Source organism: Cryptomeria japonica, chromosome 5 (assembly GCF_030272615.1).
Source record: "Cryptomeria japonica chromosome 5, Sugi_1.0, whole genome shotgun sequence".
Classification (NCBI taxonomy): Eukaryota; Viridiplantae; Streptophyta; class Pinopsida; order Cupressales; family Cupressaceae; genus Cryptomeria; species Cryptomeria japonica.
The window spans coordinates 910,939,934-910,959,857 of record NC_081409.1 but is presented as its reverse complement, the minus strand read 5'-3'; the positions used below and the strand labels follow the sequence as shown (position 1 = coordinate 910,959,857).

Sequence of the window (19,924 nt, the reverse complement as noted above, 5' to 3'; positions counted from 1 at the left end):
CTGTCGCTTTCCTAAGAGTTGCATCTTTTCATGAAGACATAGAGATACAAGATGTGGGTATGACTTGTGAAGATAAATTGAGTTTGTGCAGAATAAAGATATATCATTCAAACATAATCAAATTTATTAAAGGGAGAGATGCAATTAGCACGTGGAATGGAGAATTATGTTTTAAAGGTGAAAGGAGATGTCTTTTAATGAAATTGCCACTCTTGGAAAGATATATAGAGAGCATTGTGTGAGATAGAAAGTGTGGATTGAACAATGTGTGATCATCTATACACCGGCAGATCCAAATATCTGAAGAGCAGATTTTTAAGAAGTTTATATGCAGAATTTATGAAGGATTTATGTGCAATATTATAGAAGCAGACTTATGAGAGTTTATAAGCACATTTATTGAAGTTATATGAGCAGATCTATGAGAGTATGCGACAGATTTTTGAAAGATTATAAGAGCAGATTTAAGGGCAAAATTTGAGGACATGCTACAGCAGATTTAAGGGCATAATTTGAGGATATGCTACAGCAGATTAATGAGCAGCATATGAAGAATTATTTGTGTGCATGAAGGGCAGATTTATGAGATTCTTTTGATCTCATTTTATGAAGACATTGGAACAAACTTATGCATGATTTGTGAAAGAGTATTGTGAAGACTTCAACATGGGTATGAGCAGATTCGTGGAGAAAATTTGAAGAGGAAGCTTGCATACATCTATCATATTGTACTTTGAAGATTGGATCCTTCCATTCTAAGAGATCGGTATGTTGGTGCCTACAATTTCAGAAGTGGGAGTTGGTGCTTCTAGTGGGTTGGTGCTCACAAATTGAATGAGGGGTTGGTACCTACAAGTCCAAAAGTGGGAGTTGGTGCTTCCAGTGGGTTGGAGTTCACAAATTGAATGAGGGGTTGATGCCTCTAGTAGTTTGGTCCCTACAAAATTTGTAAAAAGAAGATTAATAAAGCAATGTTTTGCCATGGTTTTCTCTTGTAAGGGTTTCCATGTAAATATCGTGTGTTATTGTGTTCTTCTCATGTGCATGATTATTAATGTTGAGTTAATGATGTTATTATGATTGATAAAGTTTAAAATTAGAAAGTTGCATTTTATTGATTCATCCCCCTAGAATAATCATGTGCTCATTAGTTTAGTCATTAGATTAGAAGATTGCTAATGAGATGTGCAGTAGGAGAGATACATTTCATCAATATTGGCCACATGTTGAATGTAATGATGGTGAACCTCAATATGCTTGGTGCGAGCATGATAAACTATATTCTTCACCAACTCCAAGATACTTTGATTGTCATGGAAAAGTGTAGCATCTGTAGTTTACTTTGATTGTCATGGAAAAGTGTAGCATCTGTAGTCTAAGTAAGTTGGAGATATCACATTCTTTGGAAATTTTTCCTCTTTTCACTTTTCCTGACAACTTTCCTTGCATTTGACAACTTTTGAATCTTGTGAATTTCCTTATCTTGAATTACATTTCCTCACATTTTAAAGGTCACCTACCTAAGGATCTCGGACCTAGATTTCCAATCGGAGATTATCCTTAGTCTTGAATTTGGACAAATTCTATTTTCATTCTTTGGAACAATTGCACATTTCTAATCTCAAGGAATTTACCTAAGCCAGATGGTGGATTGCACACTCAGTCCTTATCCTAGACTTGAAATTCTTGACTCGACTCACCCATCCAAGGATTGAATTTTGCACTTTAACTCATGGATTAACCTATGCATTTGTATTGACAATACATCACTTTCCCTTTTAGAGCAAGGAGACAAAATTCACTGCCAAGCTACACAAAACTAATCATAACTACTAAACTAAGAAGCGAAAAGGAGGGGGTCCTGTTGTGACCATTTCACACATCGCCCCATTAGGATGGGGACCCCCTCTTTTTCTTGGGTTTTGCTTTCCCTTAGCTAGGTTTTTCTCTGCTTGCTAGGTGTTTTGAGTGAGTTAGTGGTTGCCTGGGTTGGGTAGATTAGAGTTTCTCTCAAAGAGCTCATCCAGGGTTTCTTTCAAAGCTAAATGTAACCTGGACTTGGGGAAGTCGTTTGTTGTCTACCTTGAACCCTAGGGTTATCTTAGAAGGATCTTACCTTTCAGGAGATTGAAGATGGATAAATTGTCCAAAAGAGATAAAAGTCTCAAGTTAGGGTAGGTCAGGGTTGTTGGTTTTCATGTCAAAGTCTTGTCTTCCGTCAAGTCGGAGTCAATTAGGCAGAGCCAGTGGCAAAGGGAAGATTTAGGAGGCGATTTTAGGAATTGTTGAGCGAATTGGCAAGGATATGGAAGGAAATGCATCAAAGGGTTGAGTCTAAGGCGAAGTCAAGACATTTTCAAGGTGAATTAAGCCTAGAAGAGGAATTTCGCTCCTGATCCTTCCAAAGGGTCAAGAGCGAATTTCTCCACAAGACACTCCACCTTGACTCGGGCTCTGAGCTAACCCTTTCCTAGGCTTGAATGAAGGTAAAAACACATGTAAATAAAAGTGAAAATGAGGCCATGACTTGAGCTCGAGGAAGAATTTCGCTTCTGACCCTTCCAAAGGGTCCAAAGCGAAATTCATGCAAAACCCTACTTTCTACAAAACCTTGAGCTATATGTCAACCTAAAGAGTAAATTGGCATGATCATGATGGAAGGAAGCCTAACAAAGTGTGTCCAAGACATAAAAAGGAGAAAAGAGGTGAAAGACTAGCCTAAAACTTGAATTTCGCTCTTGACCCTTCCAACTTCCAAAGGATCCAGAGCGAAATTCTTCTTGACCCTCAATTTTAGCCTTGGCTATCAAAAATGAAGATCTTGGAGCCAAGGAGATGGCAAATAGACTTGATGGTGATAAGGAAAGGTGAATTTGATCAAGTTTGAAGATGAATTGAGGCAATGGAGTGTGAAATCAACCTAAATTATGAATTTCGCTCCTGACCTTTCCAAAGGGTCTAGAGCAAAATTCTTAGAAGACACCCTTTCCTTCCTGGATTAGACCAAGGTCTTAGTTTCCAAGACATGTTGTGAAGGTTTTGATATGTTTGTGCCTTGAAAAGTGATTGAAAGCATTAAAAGACGAAGATTTTGACTTAAGACATAAGGGTCCAGAGCGAAATCCACTTTTCCTCCACTTTGCTCTTTGATATGACCAAGTTTGTTGACTTCTAAGGCATGAAGGGAAGGCTTTGATGCATATTTGTCTTTGAGAGGAGGTTTGAGGTGATGAAGTGGTGGAAATCAACGTAGAAGGAGAATTTCGCTCCTGACCCTTCCAAAGGGTTCAGAGCGAAATCCTCAGTTTGACCCCCTATCTTGCCTAAAATGATGAAAATGACCTTGTCTTGAGCTAATTTGATGGTAGATTCACTTGATTATGGTGAGGAGAGATGGTTTTGATCAAGTTTGAGGAAGGATTGGATGAATAAAGTGCAAAATCAACTTGGAAAGAGGATTTCACTCCTAACCCTTCCAAATAACTCTCATTTCCTTCCTTGTTTTGGATAGGCGTTGGTTTCTAAGGCATGTTAGAGGGTGGATTGGTATGTTCTTACCTTGAAAGGAGGTTGGACGCATTGAAAGATCAAGATTTTGCCTAAAAGATGAATTTCGCTCCTGACCCTTCCAAAGGGTCCAAAGCGAAATTCTTTATTAACCTCATTTGCTTCCAGGCTTAGGCCACAAACCTTGTTCCTTGGGCTAAGAGTGATGTATTTTTGCCTTGCAAAGAAGATTGGAGTTGAAAAGATGAAGAGTCAAGCCTAGAATGTGGATTTCGCTCCTGACCCTTCCAAAGGGTCCAGAGCGAAATTCCACAAAACCACTCTTTTTTCCCAATTTTATGCCAAGACAAGTGTGGGTCAGGATGAATTGAGATTGGGGATATCCTTAGGCATGTCTTTGAGTTGCTAGGAATCAACAAATTTGGAGGAATTGAGCAAAAACTAGGATTTTGCTCCTGACCCTTCCAAAGGGTCCAGAGTGAAATTCCTAAGATCACCTATTTTCCTTGCAAATCAAGTCAAACTTTTGGTTTTTATGGCTTAGGGAAGAATGAAGCAGTGTTTCCTTGACCTTTGAGGTGAGTTGAAGTGAGAGGCATGATAGAATTTGTCCTAAAATGCAAATTTCGCTCCCGACCCTTCCAAAGGGTCTAGAGCGAAATTCTTGCAAACACCTATTTTTCCCTTGGAGAAGGTCAAATCCTTGGTTTTTATGGCATGGATGGAAGTGAGAAGGTGTGTCCTTGCCTTTTGATGTGGATTGAGGTTTAAAGAATGAAGGAATAAGCTCAAAAACAAGAATTTCACTCCTGACCCTTCCAAAGGGTCTAGAGCGAAAATCCTAAAACCTATCCTATCTTCCAAAATTTGTGCCAAGCCAAGCCTAGACCAAGGTGAGAGAAGCCCCTAGGATTGCCCTTGAATGGATTTTGGCCACCAGAAATGTAGATTTTAGGCTAGGATAAGGATTTCGCTCCTGACCCTTCCAAAGGGTCCAGGGCGAAATCCTAAATAGGTCCTATCCCTGGCCATGGTTTTTTAGCGAAATTCTCCTTTCTAGTCATTTTGAGGCCAAGCAAGTGTAGTCATGTTGAGAGATGAATCCAAAGATGATAGTCTAGGTATGGAATGTGAAAGGGATAGACCTAGGAGAAGGAAAACAAGCAAGTCAGGAATTTCGCTCTTGACCCTTCCAAAGGGTCCAGAGCGAAATTTTTCAAACCACCTATTTTCTCCTTGAGTGAAGCCAAAACTTTGATTCCTAGGGTGTGGTTGAAGGTGGAATGATGTTATTTTGCCTTGCAAGATGAATTGAAGTGAGGGAGATGAAGAATCAAGTCTAAAACTTGAATTTCATTCCTGACCCTTCCAAAGGGTCCAGAGTGAAATTCACAAAATATCATTTTTCCTTCAAGTTTGTGTTAGGCCAGGACAGTGGTCAAGGTGGATTGGACTTGAGGATTGCCACAAGCATGCATTTGAGTAGGTTGTTGGTGCAAGAAGTGAGAATTTCGAGCTAAGGGATGAATTTCGCTCCTGACCCTTCCAAATGGTCCAGGGTGAAATCCTTTGAAATGCCTATTTTTCAACTTGTTTGAGCTAGGCAAAGGCAAGTTGCAAGGTCATGATGACAAGAGCATGGAATAGTGAAAAATCAAGATTGTGAAGGTATGGAAAGATGAAGTAAATGGACTAAAATGGCAAAATCGCTCTTGACCCTTCCAAAGGGTCCAGAGTGAACATTTCCTTGAAGAGAAGTGTTTTGCTAGGTGAGATGTTCAAGCAAGCCTCCTTGGGGGTGGTTTAAGCCTTTCTCACATCATGAACATAATATTTATTATGAAGACTAAGTGTGCCTTCATCATATTTTGAAGAAACTCTAACATCTTCTAGGCTTACCTATACCCTCTCGAGAAATTCGCAAATAAACCATATTCAAGACACAATTTCCCTCTCATTAATTGCTAATCAAACCTCATTTGGGTAAGTAATGCAAATCCGCCTAAATTAGACACTTATCAAATGGGTAAATTGATTTTTTAAGTCTTAAAATAAAAAATCTATTCCTTGGTGCCCAATTATATCTTTTTAGCTTTATTGCTAAGTCGGCCAGCTTGGAGGTGTTTTTATTTTATTTTATTTATGCATTTAAGAAGTCGGCCTCTTGGGAAAAGGGTGAAAGCGCCCTATAAAGGAAGATGTATTTTGAAATCTTTAATCATTCATTCATTCATTCTTCCTAAGCGAATTTAAGGAGCAGAATTGGAGAAGCGAATTGTAGCAGGTATAGGCGAATTTCTGATTTATGAGGGCTGATTAAAGGCTAAGTGAAGGCTAAATCATCAAGGGGGAACTTGAAGTGCAGATCAAAGACCTTTCATTCAGCAGAAATCTTCATTTTTTTATCCATCTTTTCAAATTAATAAGTGAAAATTGAAGGTAAGGTGTTTAATCTGATTTTTTAGACAAGGTATTGAAGATCTAATTCAAGTTTCTATTTTAAATTTGCTTAAGGCTAGGTCTTCTATATCCAGTTTAATTTCTAGGTGATGCCTAGTTTGAAAAATTACCTTTTCTAAAAGGGTTTCATCTTTTAAGGAATCTCAAGTCACCTAACTAAGATTCTACACTTAAATCTAACTTAAGCCTCTTTTTGTAGGTAGCAAATAGCGACCCCCAAGGCGAGTGGATCCGCTACCCGAAAGGCTCTCATAAAAGGAGATCAAAAGAACGATGATTTGGAGACCAGGATCGTGTCCAAATGGAGCAATATTGGAGATACCAACTTGGGGAACTTCAATGTGAGGAAGTTCTGAGAAGCGCCCTACATCGGCAAACCATCACCCATAGCCAAGAAGATAATTGAGAGTGGCATAATATCAAGGCTGCAGACTTCCCTCCTGTAGTTAGATGTCATGAGCTAATGATCGAATGTGCCAAGCACTATGATTCACATTCAAGGACGATCATAGCCGAGGATGGAATTGTCCTAGCCTATCTTTCAGAAGAAGCTATAAGTGAAGCTTTTCATCTCCCGGAGCCGAGAGATATGATCTATAAGAGCTTGGAAGGAGCTAGGTCTATCTATGAAGATGATCCTGATACCTGTCTAAACTTCATCAATAAGAATTGGTTACTCGAGAGTAGGCCTCGCTTGAACAAGATACCGAATACGCCACATAGAATTGATTTCCAAGAGGAATTCAGGGACTTGATAACCATGCTCAATCGGGTTATAGGTGCCTCTCAGGCCTTCTTCTTTGACAAGTGGATGTTCTTCTTTATTCAAGTGATCGTCCAAGGAAAAGGAATGCTCAATTGGGCTAGAATTATTAGCAACAACCTAGATGTGCAGTTGAGGAGGCTAGTCCCTACTAAGTCATTCCACATGAGTTCATATGTTATATATTCCTTAGTAAGAAGTTTTGAGTATGCAGGGTTACCACATAGAGGAGTTGTTGGGAGAGGGACGGGAGAGATAAGAGCATGTGATTCTTATGTTCAATTGCATCATCTGCCAAGGAATGACTACAAGCTAGTCAATGACACCTTCACAATGTATATCACTAGGACATTGCAAGGAGGGATTCACCACTGATTGTCTACCGAGGCACAGGAGCTCATGAAGAAGCATGGTGCATGGATCATTCAATTTCCAAAATTTACCTACATCAGGGTCCATGGATGTCCTTCACCTCCCTATATGTTGCCAAGGTATCCTACAGACAGAATAATATTACTTGAAGTGACTAGACAGTTGGCAGCTTATGCTAAAGCATCAAGACATAAGCATGGAAATGGTATCCCCGTACCTATTTTATTGGGAAACTCAATTGAAGTGTGTCCTAATTCTCAAGCCGCAGAAGATGCAAAAAAGGAATTATCTTTGTATTCATTCACATCCTTTGCCTCAAGAGAGAATTTCGATCCTCATGGTCATATGGAAGAGACAGTTGGGAAGAAGTACAAACATGAGTTTCAAGTGGAGGACTTCTGGATGAATGTCTAGGATGATGTAGAGGTGAAAAGAAAGATGCATTCTAGATTACCCTTGGATCTTATCAGGAAATGTAAAGTTTATAGAGGAGCCGATCAAGCCCAGGACAGTGGTAGATATCTCCAATCGTCCTATGAGAAGGAAGATAAAGAAGTGAAGATAGGTTGGAATGAGCAAGAAGTTGCAGACCTAAGAGCATTGATGGACCCTGTTTTGAATTGCACTCGTAGATGGGTGGACGTACAACATCAAAAATTGAAGGAGCAGAATATAGCCATGACATTCACCCTAGAGACAAGAACAAAAGAAGGAGAAGCAAGTGTGAGTGAGAATACTTCTCATTCCAAATGATCGAAGAGAAAAGAAGGACCTGAGAAGAGAGAACCCTCCAAGAAGAAACAAAAGGTGAATCCTAATCGTCCAACGAGTACGTCTTCTAGACATGAGAAGGAGATAAGTCAAGGAGAGGATCAAAGAGAGATAGTGTATGAAATTGATGAGTCTATGGAATCCATGGTGCAGAATGATAAACAAGGCAAAGGACGAACACCTCAGCACTCATCAAGTCAATCTCTCCAGGTTGGTGCTAATGAACAACAAGAAGAAAAGAATGATGATGAAGCAACATCTCCTTTTAGAGACGATAGACCTTTGCCTAAGGAAATACAGGTAAGGGAAAGAAAGTCTTCCATTCCAGATTGGCTAAAAGAAAGACTGGCAAGGGTAGTTGTAGTTGAAGAGGAAGAACAAATATTTGATTTGGAAAGTCTCATAGGAAATTCCCAAGAAGAAATCGAAAAGAAAAAGGCTACAAAGATGTCAAAGGTAATTAGAGATGATGCAGGAACTAGGAAGATACAGGTAGCCACACCAGTAGTGGACAAATATGAGGATGAGATTATGGCAGAGGAATATGATATAGAGACATTTGATCTTGGTCCACTTACCTCCGAGCAGGCCATGGAAGAAGTGACTGATTCAGTGAGAGCACTTAATGATAAACTCAAGGAAGAAATGGAAAAGAATAAGAAGCTAGAAAGGGAGGTTAGTGCTTGGAGGAATTATTTTAGCCACCTTAATCAACCATTAAGGCGACAGGATCTAGCAATATCACCTTTGCATGTACTTCCTCCTGAATCAATAAATGAGGCAGAAAGGATGAAGAACTTAGCCCAACTCATGAGTTCATGGATTGATGAATCTTACAAGGTAGCCATTGAATTTGTAACGAGAATGATGAAGACAGTCCACAGGGCTATCCAAGTCCTTGAGATCATTCATAATCTATTGATAACCTGTGGATGCATTCACTCACACTAGAGACATTGTCATCCCGGTCTTGCAAGTGATAAGGACGCCAAGGCAGATTTTAGCACAAGAGAAGATAATGGATGGAGGAACCCATAACCTTCTGCAATGGTCAACTTTGCTTCAGATGAAGGAAGTTCTTTTCGAAGACATCAATACCAGATCATTCATAATCTCTTGATAACCTGTGGATGCATTCACTCACACTAGAGACATTGTCATCCCGGTCTTGCATGTGATAAGGACGCCAAGGCAGATTTTAGCACAAGAGAAGATAATGGATGGAGGAACCCATAACCTTCTGCAATGGTCAACTTTGCTCCAGATGAAGGAAGTTCTTTTCGAAGACATCATTACCAGATGCAACCGAGTTGAATGCACTATCCACCCTATTCAAGACAAGGTGTTAGATGTAATGTGTACAATTCTTGAGAGAAGGATAGAGATCGAGGCAGATGTAGATGTCCAAGAATTGGAAGACAGGATCAAAATTATTTTTTGCAAAGAGGAGAATATGGTCACAAAAAAGCAGCGAGATCAGATGTATGCTACAATGTTCCTGATCGAGAAAACAAAAGAGCTTGAGTCTGGATGGGAGATGACTCTTCTTGCAGCTTTTGATCAAGTCCTTCACTTGGAAGAATGAATGAAGAACTTGCATGAGATTCCCATTGCTGAGATTGAGGGGATTACGTCCAGATTCATTGAATATGCCAGAAAAGAACATAGAAAAGGGAACAAAATTCTAGATGAGAAGTTGTTGTAAGATGATGTGGCAACTCTATCCCCATTGGGCTACGTTTCCTCGTTATATGTGCCAATTTCTATTGGCTATGAATTGATAATGTTTATCTTAATGGGGTTCTTTTTGTAACAAATCCTAACTAGGGTTTAGGTGTCAAAATCTCAGCCTTTGATCTTCTTTAGATCCAGGCCATTCATTGTATTTGAGAGTGCTATATAAGCCCTCACTCAATTCATTTTAGAGAGATAGAGAGTTAGAGAAAAGAGAAATAAGATTAAGATTGTTAGCAACAGAGAAAGAAGTAGTGAAGAGAGAAAGTTGAACAATTGTTGTTTTATTTTGCTATGAGATCAATGAAATATTGAAGTTATGGTGTTTTATTGCAATCCTTGTGGCTATCTTCATGGTTGTTTATCTTCTTGAATCACTCTTAGTAGAGATAGTACTTAAGTTTTAGAATTAGATTGAAGGACAAATGTTGTGTTTGATCTTTGGTAAAACTCATAGTCCAAACCACTAGCTCCTTACTGATTGTAAGCACGCCTTGTGTGGTCAACTGGAGATATTAAGATTGTTTAAGAGTTCAATCATTATTGGAGATATTGATATGTATCTTAGTGATAGTATCTATCCCATTGATGATTCGAAAATCATTGAATTCCCTTAGAAGATCGCACCAATTCCAGTAGAGTTGTAATCTTTTGGCAATACTGAAATTGGTAGAGTTTTACTAAGATCAGTCCTCTTTTAGTCATTCCTAGGATTAGTTTAGTATCGCCTCCTCAAAGCCCTTATCTTTTGCCATTTTTCGAAACATTAGTTAGTATTAGGAGAATTCACTTTCCTCATTGAAAAGTAGTTGCAAGAACAAGCTTTCCCAGAAAGTACGTAAGGCCCCTTGTAAAACAGCAAACACAACGTCCACTGGTGCTTATCCACGAGTAGAGAACCTACATAACAGAACCTTGGAGTTTCTCCGATTGATCCTTCTGCGAAATCTTCAGCATTCGGGGAACTTTATTCAAGAGAGGATAGGATACCTCTGGGTATTTTATTCTGTGTTTGGTCGTGTACAAAAGACACATCAACAGGTCCCCATTTGGAATGGGGCGTGCGTGATTGCAACACAACAAGAAGGTGCTCGAATAGGGACCCAACCTCCCTTAATTTTGTGGAAAACAATAGATTTTTTAGATATAGGATTCTTTCCTTTTTTGAGGTTTGCTATTTGTTATTCAAGCTTTCTCAATGTTGCTAGTGGAACTGGCATTCCAGATTTCAAGGATCAAGTCATCAGAAATATAGTTTTAACTTTTAACAACTAAAGTGTTCCCTTGTGATGTTTATTGAAATCATTAAAATTTTAAGTGTCTTTTTGTTTTGTTTTAAGGATTATCTTGTCATATTCTCAATGCTCAGCAATGGTACTTTACTATTTTATGAACCCAAACATTAAAATTCTGACCAGTTATTTTTTGTGCTTCAGTGATAATAGATTTTGAGTCTTTGGTATGATAAGCCATTTGACCTCAGTTTTACAGATTATTTTCAGTTTTTTTTGACAGAATTTAGGACTTGTTGGAAAATAAATATTTCCAACTAACAAAACGCTGTGAGCATTCCAGATTAAAAATACAGGTTTTGCCCAAACAATTATATACCCTATTTGCTGTTACTGTAATGCAGGGTTTATCTCCCGCGTTTTGCTGTTTTTCTCCTTCCTGTCACTGTTTTTCTTTTGGCAAGACTTCAGTCAGCTCTTGGCCCTATCACAGTGGGCCCTCAGCCCCTTCACAGTTGGTGGGCCTGCCATACCCATTTTTGTTTTTTCAGTTGGTCTTTGCTCCATATATTAAATACCATCAAAGTTTAACTATACTGGAAAGTTTCAGTTTCTGAATCATTCTGATGAGAGCCTTAGATTATGTATCTCTCTGTTAATCCTGGAAATTCTATGTTTTTCCCATGACATTGATGGAGTTGCAAATCATGTGGACAAATTGAGTTTGTACTTCTCTTTCTCATACGATGGCTATATGTGGTCTGATGGCTGTTTTTTTTCTCTTTTTTATTATTATTATTATTATTAATTTCTGTTATCTTAACCTTAATTAGGTGAAAAATATCCAAGACAAGTGATATGCCTTATATATAGACAATTTCATAAGCTGTAGCAGGTTCTGCAAGCTTTGATATGGATTGGAAGATGCTATGTTTCTCTGATCAGTGATGGGACGGACCATCTGAAATGTAAGTTTGGTATCTAGTATACATCTATATATAATTCCTTAAACACAAATTTATATTAAAGCTTGAGAAAAATTCTAATACACATTAATAATCTAATTTAAAGTATATAAATTTAAAGTTTTATCTATGCCAAAATCAGGTATTATAATTGTATTTATACGATCACAAACAAAGGACAATATTGTTCTTCTCTGTGTGACTCACAAATTTTTGAAATCATAATTGACAAATAAATTAGTTATCATTGGCTTATTTCTAGTTATTTGGTATATTTAGTCTCTTGTAGTTCCTCAATTTTTCAATCAAGTGTGTAACCAGAAATTCAGCCACGTCTTCTGATACTGCCACAGCTTTTTGCAATGTTCATGGTTTGTTATTTAGCTTTTGAGTTGTTAAATTTGCATTCAAATTTACTTCTCAAGTCTATTCATGGAGTTTGATACTAACAATGACAGTTATTCTCTTTGCACATATGCAGTACAGATGATAATGGTTGGTAAAGGAGTGTAGTATTCTGCGATTGCATTCTGCCAGCTTAAAAAGCATGGAAGCTTAATATGCGGGAGAAGCCAGATTGAAGGATTCTTTATTTTTGATTCTATGCAAGAAGTCTGTTGAGATTTTTGTTTCAGCTTGGCGTCAGCATTTCTTTGTAAAATGTGTTCATTTCAATTCGACGATACTTTCTTGCACCAGCTTTAGGATTGGCCAAAGATATATTGTTTCAAATGCACAACAAAATGCCAAGTTGCTATTGTTGGAAGTATCACAATAAAGACTATATAAAAAAGTGAGATTATGACAAAATTCTCTGCAATTCCTGGAATAAGGTAGTGGAAAGTATGGTATAAAATATGAAGTTGAAAAATTAAGTACTTAGAAGTTAAGTTTGGGTTAAAAAACAAGAACAGTACTGAAGGTTTTTCTATCATCTAATTTTGGATACAAGCAAGACTTTGAATACTTGTTTGCAAGGCATAGTGGAGTTGGGACAGGCCAAGGGATACAAGGGACGATAATGTGTATATTGTGTGTTACATCAAGGCTGTCACGGCGCATTGTCATCATGCTGACATGGTTGGTTATCCCTCTTATCTCATTGTGGGCATTTTCACAATTTCTGCCCCCAAGTCTTAGGTTTGAAATAACATCCTCTCGTTTGGCTTGCATTTTGGTGCTTTTGATTAGCATTGGATGGTATGAAGTTATATTTCCGTGGCTTTGTGCCTGGAGAGCACACCGGAATTCTCTAATGAAAGAGAGAGGAAGAGTAGAATCACAAATGGCAGCCAAGTGGCGCAGAGAAGCAATACGCAAGTGCAGAAATTGCTTAACAGCATATAGAGATCAAAATCCTGGGAGTGGAAGATTCATGTGTGGATACTGTGGCCACATTTCACGGAGGCCTATATTGGAAATAACTAAGCTGGATCCTGGTATTTCAGGTTCAGGAAATATGGAGAATTATTGTGGAAGTAGCATGGGCACATTTCGAGGGATACTTCAGGGTGGAAAGTGTCCATCAGGAGAGTCTTGTTCTGACTTAGCTATGTTTATAGTAAAATCTGTAGAATTCTCTATGTTCATTGTTGGCTGGTTTTGGAAGATTATGCAGAAGAAGAACTTTTTAAGAGAACATGAAATCTTAAATTCTGGATCAAAGGCAGATAAACAGACAAGTGAAGATAGGTGCGACTTTCATGTGAAGAAGGTGGAAAAAGCCAAGAGGAAGGCAGAGGAGAAGAGACAAGCTAGATTAGTGAAGGAAATGGTTGAGGAAGAAGAGAGAAAGCAGAGAGAAGAGGTTGCTAGATTAGTTGAGGAAAGAAGCAAGTTAAGGAATCAGAAATTGGAGGTTGAGAAAGAGTTTGAAAGGGAAGCAGTCACAGTGAGGGAGCAGGAAATAGACAGAGAGAAGGAAATAGGTAGGAGGCCACAGGCAGTGAAGAATAGGAAGACAAAGGTGTCTGCTAAGGGTAATCTTGTAGAGGATGGGGAAGTGTTAAAAAATAAAAAAGAAAGCATAAAGGAGAAGATCAAATTAGAGGAAAATGAGGAAACGGGAAAAAAGATATTAGAAAGCACATCATGGTCAGTTGCAGAGCCCATGAAGAATGTGAAGAACTCCAAAACTCTTCATTTAACTTTGCAAAAAGGGTTCAAAACAAATGGGCAGGCCAGGAAAGGAGCAATAAATGGTACAGCACAGGTTGACACCTCCCAATATTCTGCTCCTGCGAAATATTATATTATCTCTCATGGAAGGTCAGCTTCATATTCAAGTCCTGTAACAAGGGTATGTGGTGAAAAATCTGGTGTGAAGCCAGGTAAAATAAATAGTTCTCTAGATGCTTCATCTAATGAAAATGGCTCGGCTGGATCAATTAGTCTAAACCGTGGGCAGGTTAACAATTCTGTTTGGAACAGGACAGCCTGTTCAAATATATGGAACAAAGGAACTCATCTTAGGCCTGAGGTCACTTGTAATAACAAAACATTTCTTACTGGGAGCAAGGAATGTGGAGATTTCAAGGCAGTGAAGCATGTAAATGGTTGCATGGATAGAATAACTCCTTTGGAGTCACATGTAAGTTGTTTAATGATTTTATTCCATATTTCTCTTTGTTTGCATTATCTATACTGGAATGTAGTTTGCATCTCCAAAATTTTTACACTTTGTTGCATCTGCCTTTAGTTTTTCGTTTTTATATCCACAATGTTAGCAACCTGGAAATTAAATAGTCAAATTAGTATCTGAAATTGACAGATTGAAGGTAGATGGGAGACTTAATTCTTTTCATATGTGGATTCCTGTTGCTATTCATGGCTTTTAACCAATTAAGTGAGATGTGAATCATGCACAGCTCACTTATATTATGTATTTTTTCCTTCCTTGCTTTCAGGACCTCTTGTTACCATTATAAATACAAGCAGGTGCCTTAATAACTTCCGTGTGTGGCAGTTGTGCAAATCAGCATCTGCTTGTTTTCTTTACTCATTGTTGTGGATGCATGTTTGCATGCAAAAAACAAAATTTAATTGAGAAAATGCTATTTGTTTAGGTGGGAGTTGAGCTGCAAATGATATCGCAAGTGACAACCCACTCAAAATCATGGGAGAATCTGTGTACAAGACCTTCAACATCTTCTTGCATGTCTCATAATTCAGCATTGGAAAGTAAGTTCAAAGAGGAGAAGCCAATTGAAATAAGCAGCAACTCTTTTGCAATGCAGGTCCCGCTGTCATCTTCACCTTCTACCAGCATCTCTTTTGGCTCATTTGAGCACACTTCACCTACTTTAGCAGCAGCTACATCAAAATGTAGCGATTTAGTGTCATGTGGGGTTATTTCACCAGATTCTCAAGTTTCTCCAGTTAGGCTGGTTACAGTTGGAAGTATCACCTATAAAGATTCCTTATATCAACAAGATGCCATATCATTGCTTGGACCTGTTACAGAATCTGTCATAAGCTATTCTGCAGCAGTTGGATCCAGTCCTTCAGATACCAAAGCAACTGGAATTCAGTCGTCAGGTTGCTCACCCATATCTGCTCCAAGTCACAGGCCGGTACATATTCCATCTCCGGTTTCAAGAGCATTGTCTACAGAAACCAATTGTAGTTTTCATTGTAATGGAGATCAGATTTCCTGCGTCACAGATTTATGGAGTTTACCATCCATATTTTCGGATGTTTCAAATGAAAGTTATGAAAATATAAATAGGCATATGCGGGAGGTGCCAAAGGTCGGTCATTCTACATTGGACAAGTCTTCTCGGTTTCTGCCTGCACAGAACATGCCCAATGAGAAGAGATGTTTAATTCAGCCATTTTCCGATAGTATTTCACAATCATATACTGAACTTGAAAACCATATTCCTAGTTGCATCTTACCTTTATTGGAGAATGACAATTCCAACCAAGAGAATGGGGATGTCAATTTTTGTCCGAATCAACCAAGTTTTCAATGTACCGTTGAAGATTGTAATGAGCTGGATAGTCAACTGTTTCCTCCCAATTTTGTAAATTGCATCAAGAAAGGAGCAACTGAAAATTCCTTGAACGATGTAGAAGAGAATAATTTAACCATGTAAGCACAATTTATAATCTATATTCAAGCATTTTCTGATATTATTGATTTTGTCACAGACAATTCTCAAGTTGTTTTTATAGTCAGTTTTGGAAATCATTGGAAGGTATGTCTATAAAATTTCTTTCTTTTAATACAGATTTTTCTCTCTAACATGGATCTAAGGTTAGTATTTTGTTACTATACACGTAGGTACCTAAGAGCTCGTGTATATTGGGTTCTTAGCATGTATTGGGATGCATTTTATTATGCCATGATGATATGAATCTTTTGTTACTTTATACCCATGAATTCGACTTTGTTTCATGACAAGCAGGAACTTACAAGTTACGTTAGGATTGCTAAAAACATGACCAAAAGAAACACTTTTTGCTGAGACATTAGAGCTGGACATTTATGGCTTATAGCTTTGTGCAGATTGGATATTGGCAAGATTTTCCTTCATGATTTATTGTTTTTGTAGATTTTATTTTTACCTTTTTATTTTGCTGATTTTTTTTCTCAACTGAAACTTGTTTGTACATTTCCTCAATCTATGCAATCCTTAAAATTCAAAATGAGATTTGATAGTAACTGTTTGTCTTCCCTCAAAATCTATATTTTGTTATGATAGGCTATAATTGCAGGATATTCAGCAGAGCTTTTACACCTGTATGGCTGGGAATAGAGTCTGCTGACCATCTTATGGAGAGAGATCAAGGAGAGACCTACAAGTTGATTATCAGACGTGCAGTCCAAGACTAATAGGTCAAACACTTAGCAAGTCTGTAGTGGTTAAACAAAAGAGGCAAGATAATGAAAGCTAGGATGCTTTGCTTACGAGGGTCAATAACACGCAATGAAAATAAAGCCATCTATATAAGGGCGATCTTGCCTGCAATGAAGGTAACACGCCACAAAAAGCTATCCTAATCTAGTCTAATTATTCAGTGATGGATGCAATATGCCTAAATGCAATGCAACGAAGCAGATTAGAAGGTAGAAAGAGAATGCAGTGTGACCTTTTACAAATAGTATACATGCACAGCTAAAAGTGCTTTAGAACTTTTGGCAGAAAATGTCTTACATTGTATGAGATTATTTGTTCAGCAATATATTTCATGACAAAAGTCGTTTAATGTTGTGCAATTAATGCATACATATATGATTACCATACTCAAAGCCACAAATACACTTATTTTCTTACGACCTGTGTGCTGTAATATAAGGCATTATAATTGATGTGTGTTAAATAATGTTAAATAATCTGCGAACATCACACGGTTGATTCTGTTAGCACCTTTCACTCGTACATTTCAAATCTGAAGTTTGCTCAATTTCTTTGTTTTGCAATGAGACTTGTATACAAATGGAATTATGAGAACTATTGATTATTTAAAGCATATTGTCTAATGTTGAGTCATCTCAAAAATTCTGCTGTACCAAAGGAACATGCTATGTTTTCAGATACCGGATGTTTACCAACAAATGATTTGTTCCCATCATAATTCGTTTTTTTTAATGCTTTGCGGTAGAGTGGAAGGTTTTGAAAGGTGATGCAATCCAATTTCAACGGTAACAAAGAACACTGGAAATTCAAAAAGAGGATGGTCATCTGACTTCTTCTAGTTAGTAAATGATTAGAACAATTCAATTATATATAGTTTATTTGTGGTCCTTTTCATGAAGTGGTATACTTTCTTTGTTATTATAGTAATGAGAATTATTCTTAAAATCAAGTATGTGAAATTGTGTTTAGGGATACAATTTGAGAATTTTGCATTAAAATTTTAAATGCCTGAATTTTTTTAAAAATAAATATCTCAGATATGTAAGTAAAAAGAAATCATGAGAAAAAAATAGCTTGAAGAGTTTCTAATGCATAGCAACACACACACACACTGCCTCTCTCTCTCTAGACACACACATAAGGCTAAATGCTTTTGACCAAAGCTATGAACTAGTGAGGTCACATACAGGGATCTCATCCTCAACATAAACCCTCAACATCAACACTTCTATAGGGGTTTGAACCTTGGTAGCAAGAAGCACACCATACTATTTGACCATCACATTATGCCATTATTGGCAAAACAAAGCACTCTATTTTATTGAAGATATAGTGATTTTAATTGAAAACAACCAGCACAAGTGTTCATTTTAATACATAATAAAGATTGCAAAATATTCTAGATTTTTTTTTATTAGATACATTTGAAACCATAAATTAAAAAAATTAGAGAAAATTATCTAGTTAAAATTCATATGTAATGTTACGATTGTGAAAACATGAAATCATTAATAACAAGAAACAAACTTAAAATTCAAATGTCATGCTACGATTGTGAAAGCATGCAATCATTAATAACAAGAAAAAAATGTACATTATCTTAAATTTTTTGTTTAAATGCTTTTGATCCTCAATAGACATGTTCAACTTATTGGCATAGTCCATGCATTGTTTAAACTATATATTAACTTCTAGTTTTAGGTGCCCTCATCTTATGCAATATCCTTTGGTTGTATTTTTGCTCACAGTTGATGTCATATGAATTTGTTCCCGCTTATAGGTTTTGAAATAGGTGATTGTCCTTCTGTGTTAATTCATGTGATCTAAACTATGGTCTTACTTTGGTTTTCTTTCATGTGAGGATTAGGCATTATACAAAATGCAAATTTGGGTAGACATTTTATTTATTTAATATCGTAATATGTTGTACACATGAGGCCACATGAAAAAGGGTGCCCTATTTGGGACAAATCTCAAGCATCCTTGGAAATGACATATTACCCACTTGCCTATTGCATTACGATGTGTAAGGGTATCTATGCCATGCACAATGTATAAGGACATCTATGGATTTATAAGATGTGTAAAAGAATTTTATGATGCATAATAATATGTAGGAGGGACTTATGAAGTAGACTTAGTCGTTGATGCAAGAGCATCGATCCCTCTTTTTTGTTTTCCCTAATTAGGTTTTGTGTTCTTCGTTAAAATTTGGCTGCTTGTTTGGAGTTGACATCTTCTCTTTTCCTCATTTGACATGTTTTCTAAATTTGGGGGAATCTCCTTGGCCGTGTTTGATGGAGGAGGATCTAGGATCTCTCACCTCCAATCATTTTTCCCTTTGCTAGAACCGGTTTGTGCAATTATCAGTTACAAGTGTTCGGGAAACGGTGGAACAAAATGGTTTGGAACGGGGAGAAAGGAGGACGGATTATTTGAGTTGAGGGTCTGGAAGAACAGATTGGTGTGGGGTTATATGGGGTTATTTTTTCATCGGTTAAAATAGACACAACCCAGATTAAGTGGAGACAATGACTTTAGCAAGAAGAGACATCGATTCAGGGAGGAATTGGGCAGAATGAAAGGAAGTCAGAAGAGACAAACAAGGATCGAGCCAAATTGATCTGAATAAAGATTGCGATAAAATGAATGTAATCATCTTCCTACATATTGCAAAAATAAGATAATCATTCGAGTGCTTTCTTATTGATTTGCTGATTATCGATGCATAAGTTATTTTTTGTCCATGATATAGTCGAGCAGTTAGATGCTTTGTTAAATTCTTGTCATTCTAAAACGTTATTGACACTGTTAAAAGTCTTGACACTATTTGGTTGAGGTAGTTCGCCATTGACAGAAGTAGTCTGCCATTATTTTGGGAAGTAGCTTGCCATTAGTCAAGCAAGACTCTAACCGATTTATGATGCTTAAGAATATCTTCAAAGATGTTTGGTTAGTTTAAAATTGAGTGCCTAACTTTGGTGGGTAGATTTCTTGACTTGGAGTTACATTCTATATGGGAGATACATTCATGAGTAGGAACTTGGACTATGCACTTATGTGCTCAAATTTTGCGTATAGTTTTGGCCTATGGTATTGGAAATCAACTGCAATTTTTGGATTTGGAATTGTTCTATATATTGGGTGCTTGGGATGGATATATTATACACTTGTATATGTAGGGGTTATAATACTAAATATTCTTGAGACATAGGTTGGGGATTTTCATTAATGGGGTGTTTACTGTAATATTGTATT

At 37.4% G+C, this 19,924-nt stretch overlaps 1 protein-coding gene across 8 annotated transcripts in view; it reads left to right on the top strand.

Moving 5' to 3' along the window:
* Positions 1-17,057, top strand: part of LOC131044751 (uncharacterized) — a 54,651-nt gene extending 37,594 nt beyond the window's left edge. For 2 of the 8 annotated variants that reach the window (XM_057978167.2, XM_059221845.1), the window contains 4 exons: positions 11,673-11,807; positions 12,286-14,394; positions 14,870-15,897; positions 16,524-17,057. In XM_057978167.2, the coding sequence (XP_057834150.2) occupies positions 12,826-14,394; positions 14,870-15,897; positions 16,524-16,641 (2,715 nt within the window). In that variant the 5' untranslated portion in view covers positions 11,673-11,807; positions 12,286-12,825 and the 3' untranslated portion in view covers positions 16,642-17,057. Of the gene's footprint in view, positions 1-11,672; positions 11,808-12,285; positions 14,395-14,869; positions 15,968-16,036; positions 16,077-16,523 lie in introns of those variants that run through there. The other 6 variants (XM_057978169.2, XM_057978168.2, XM_057978166.2 and 3 more) reach the window with 6 other exon arrangements.
* Positions 17,058-19,924: the final 2,867 nt, after the last annotated feature.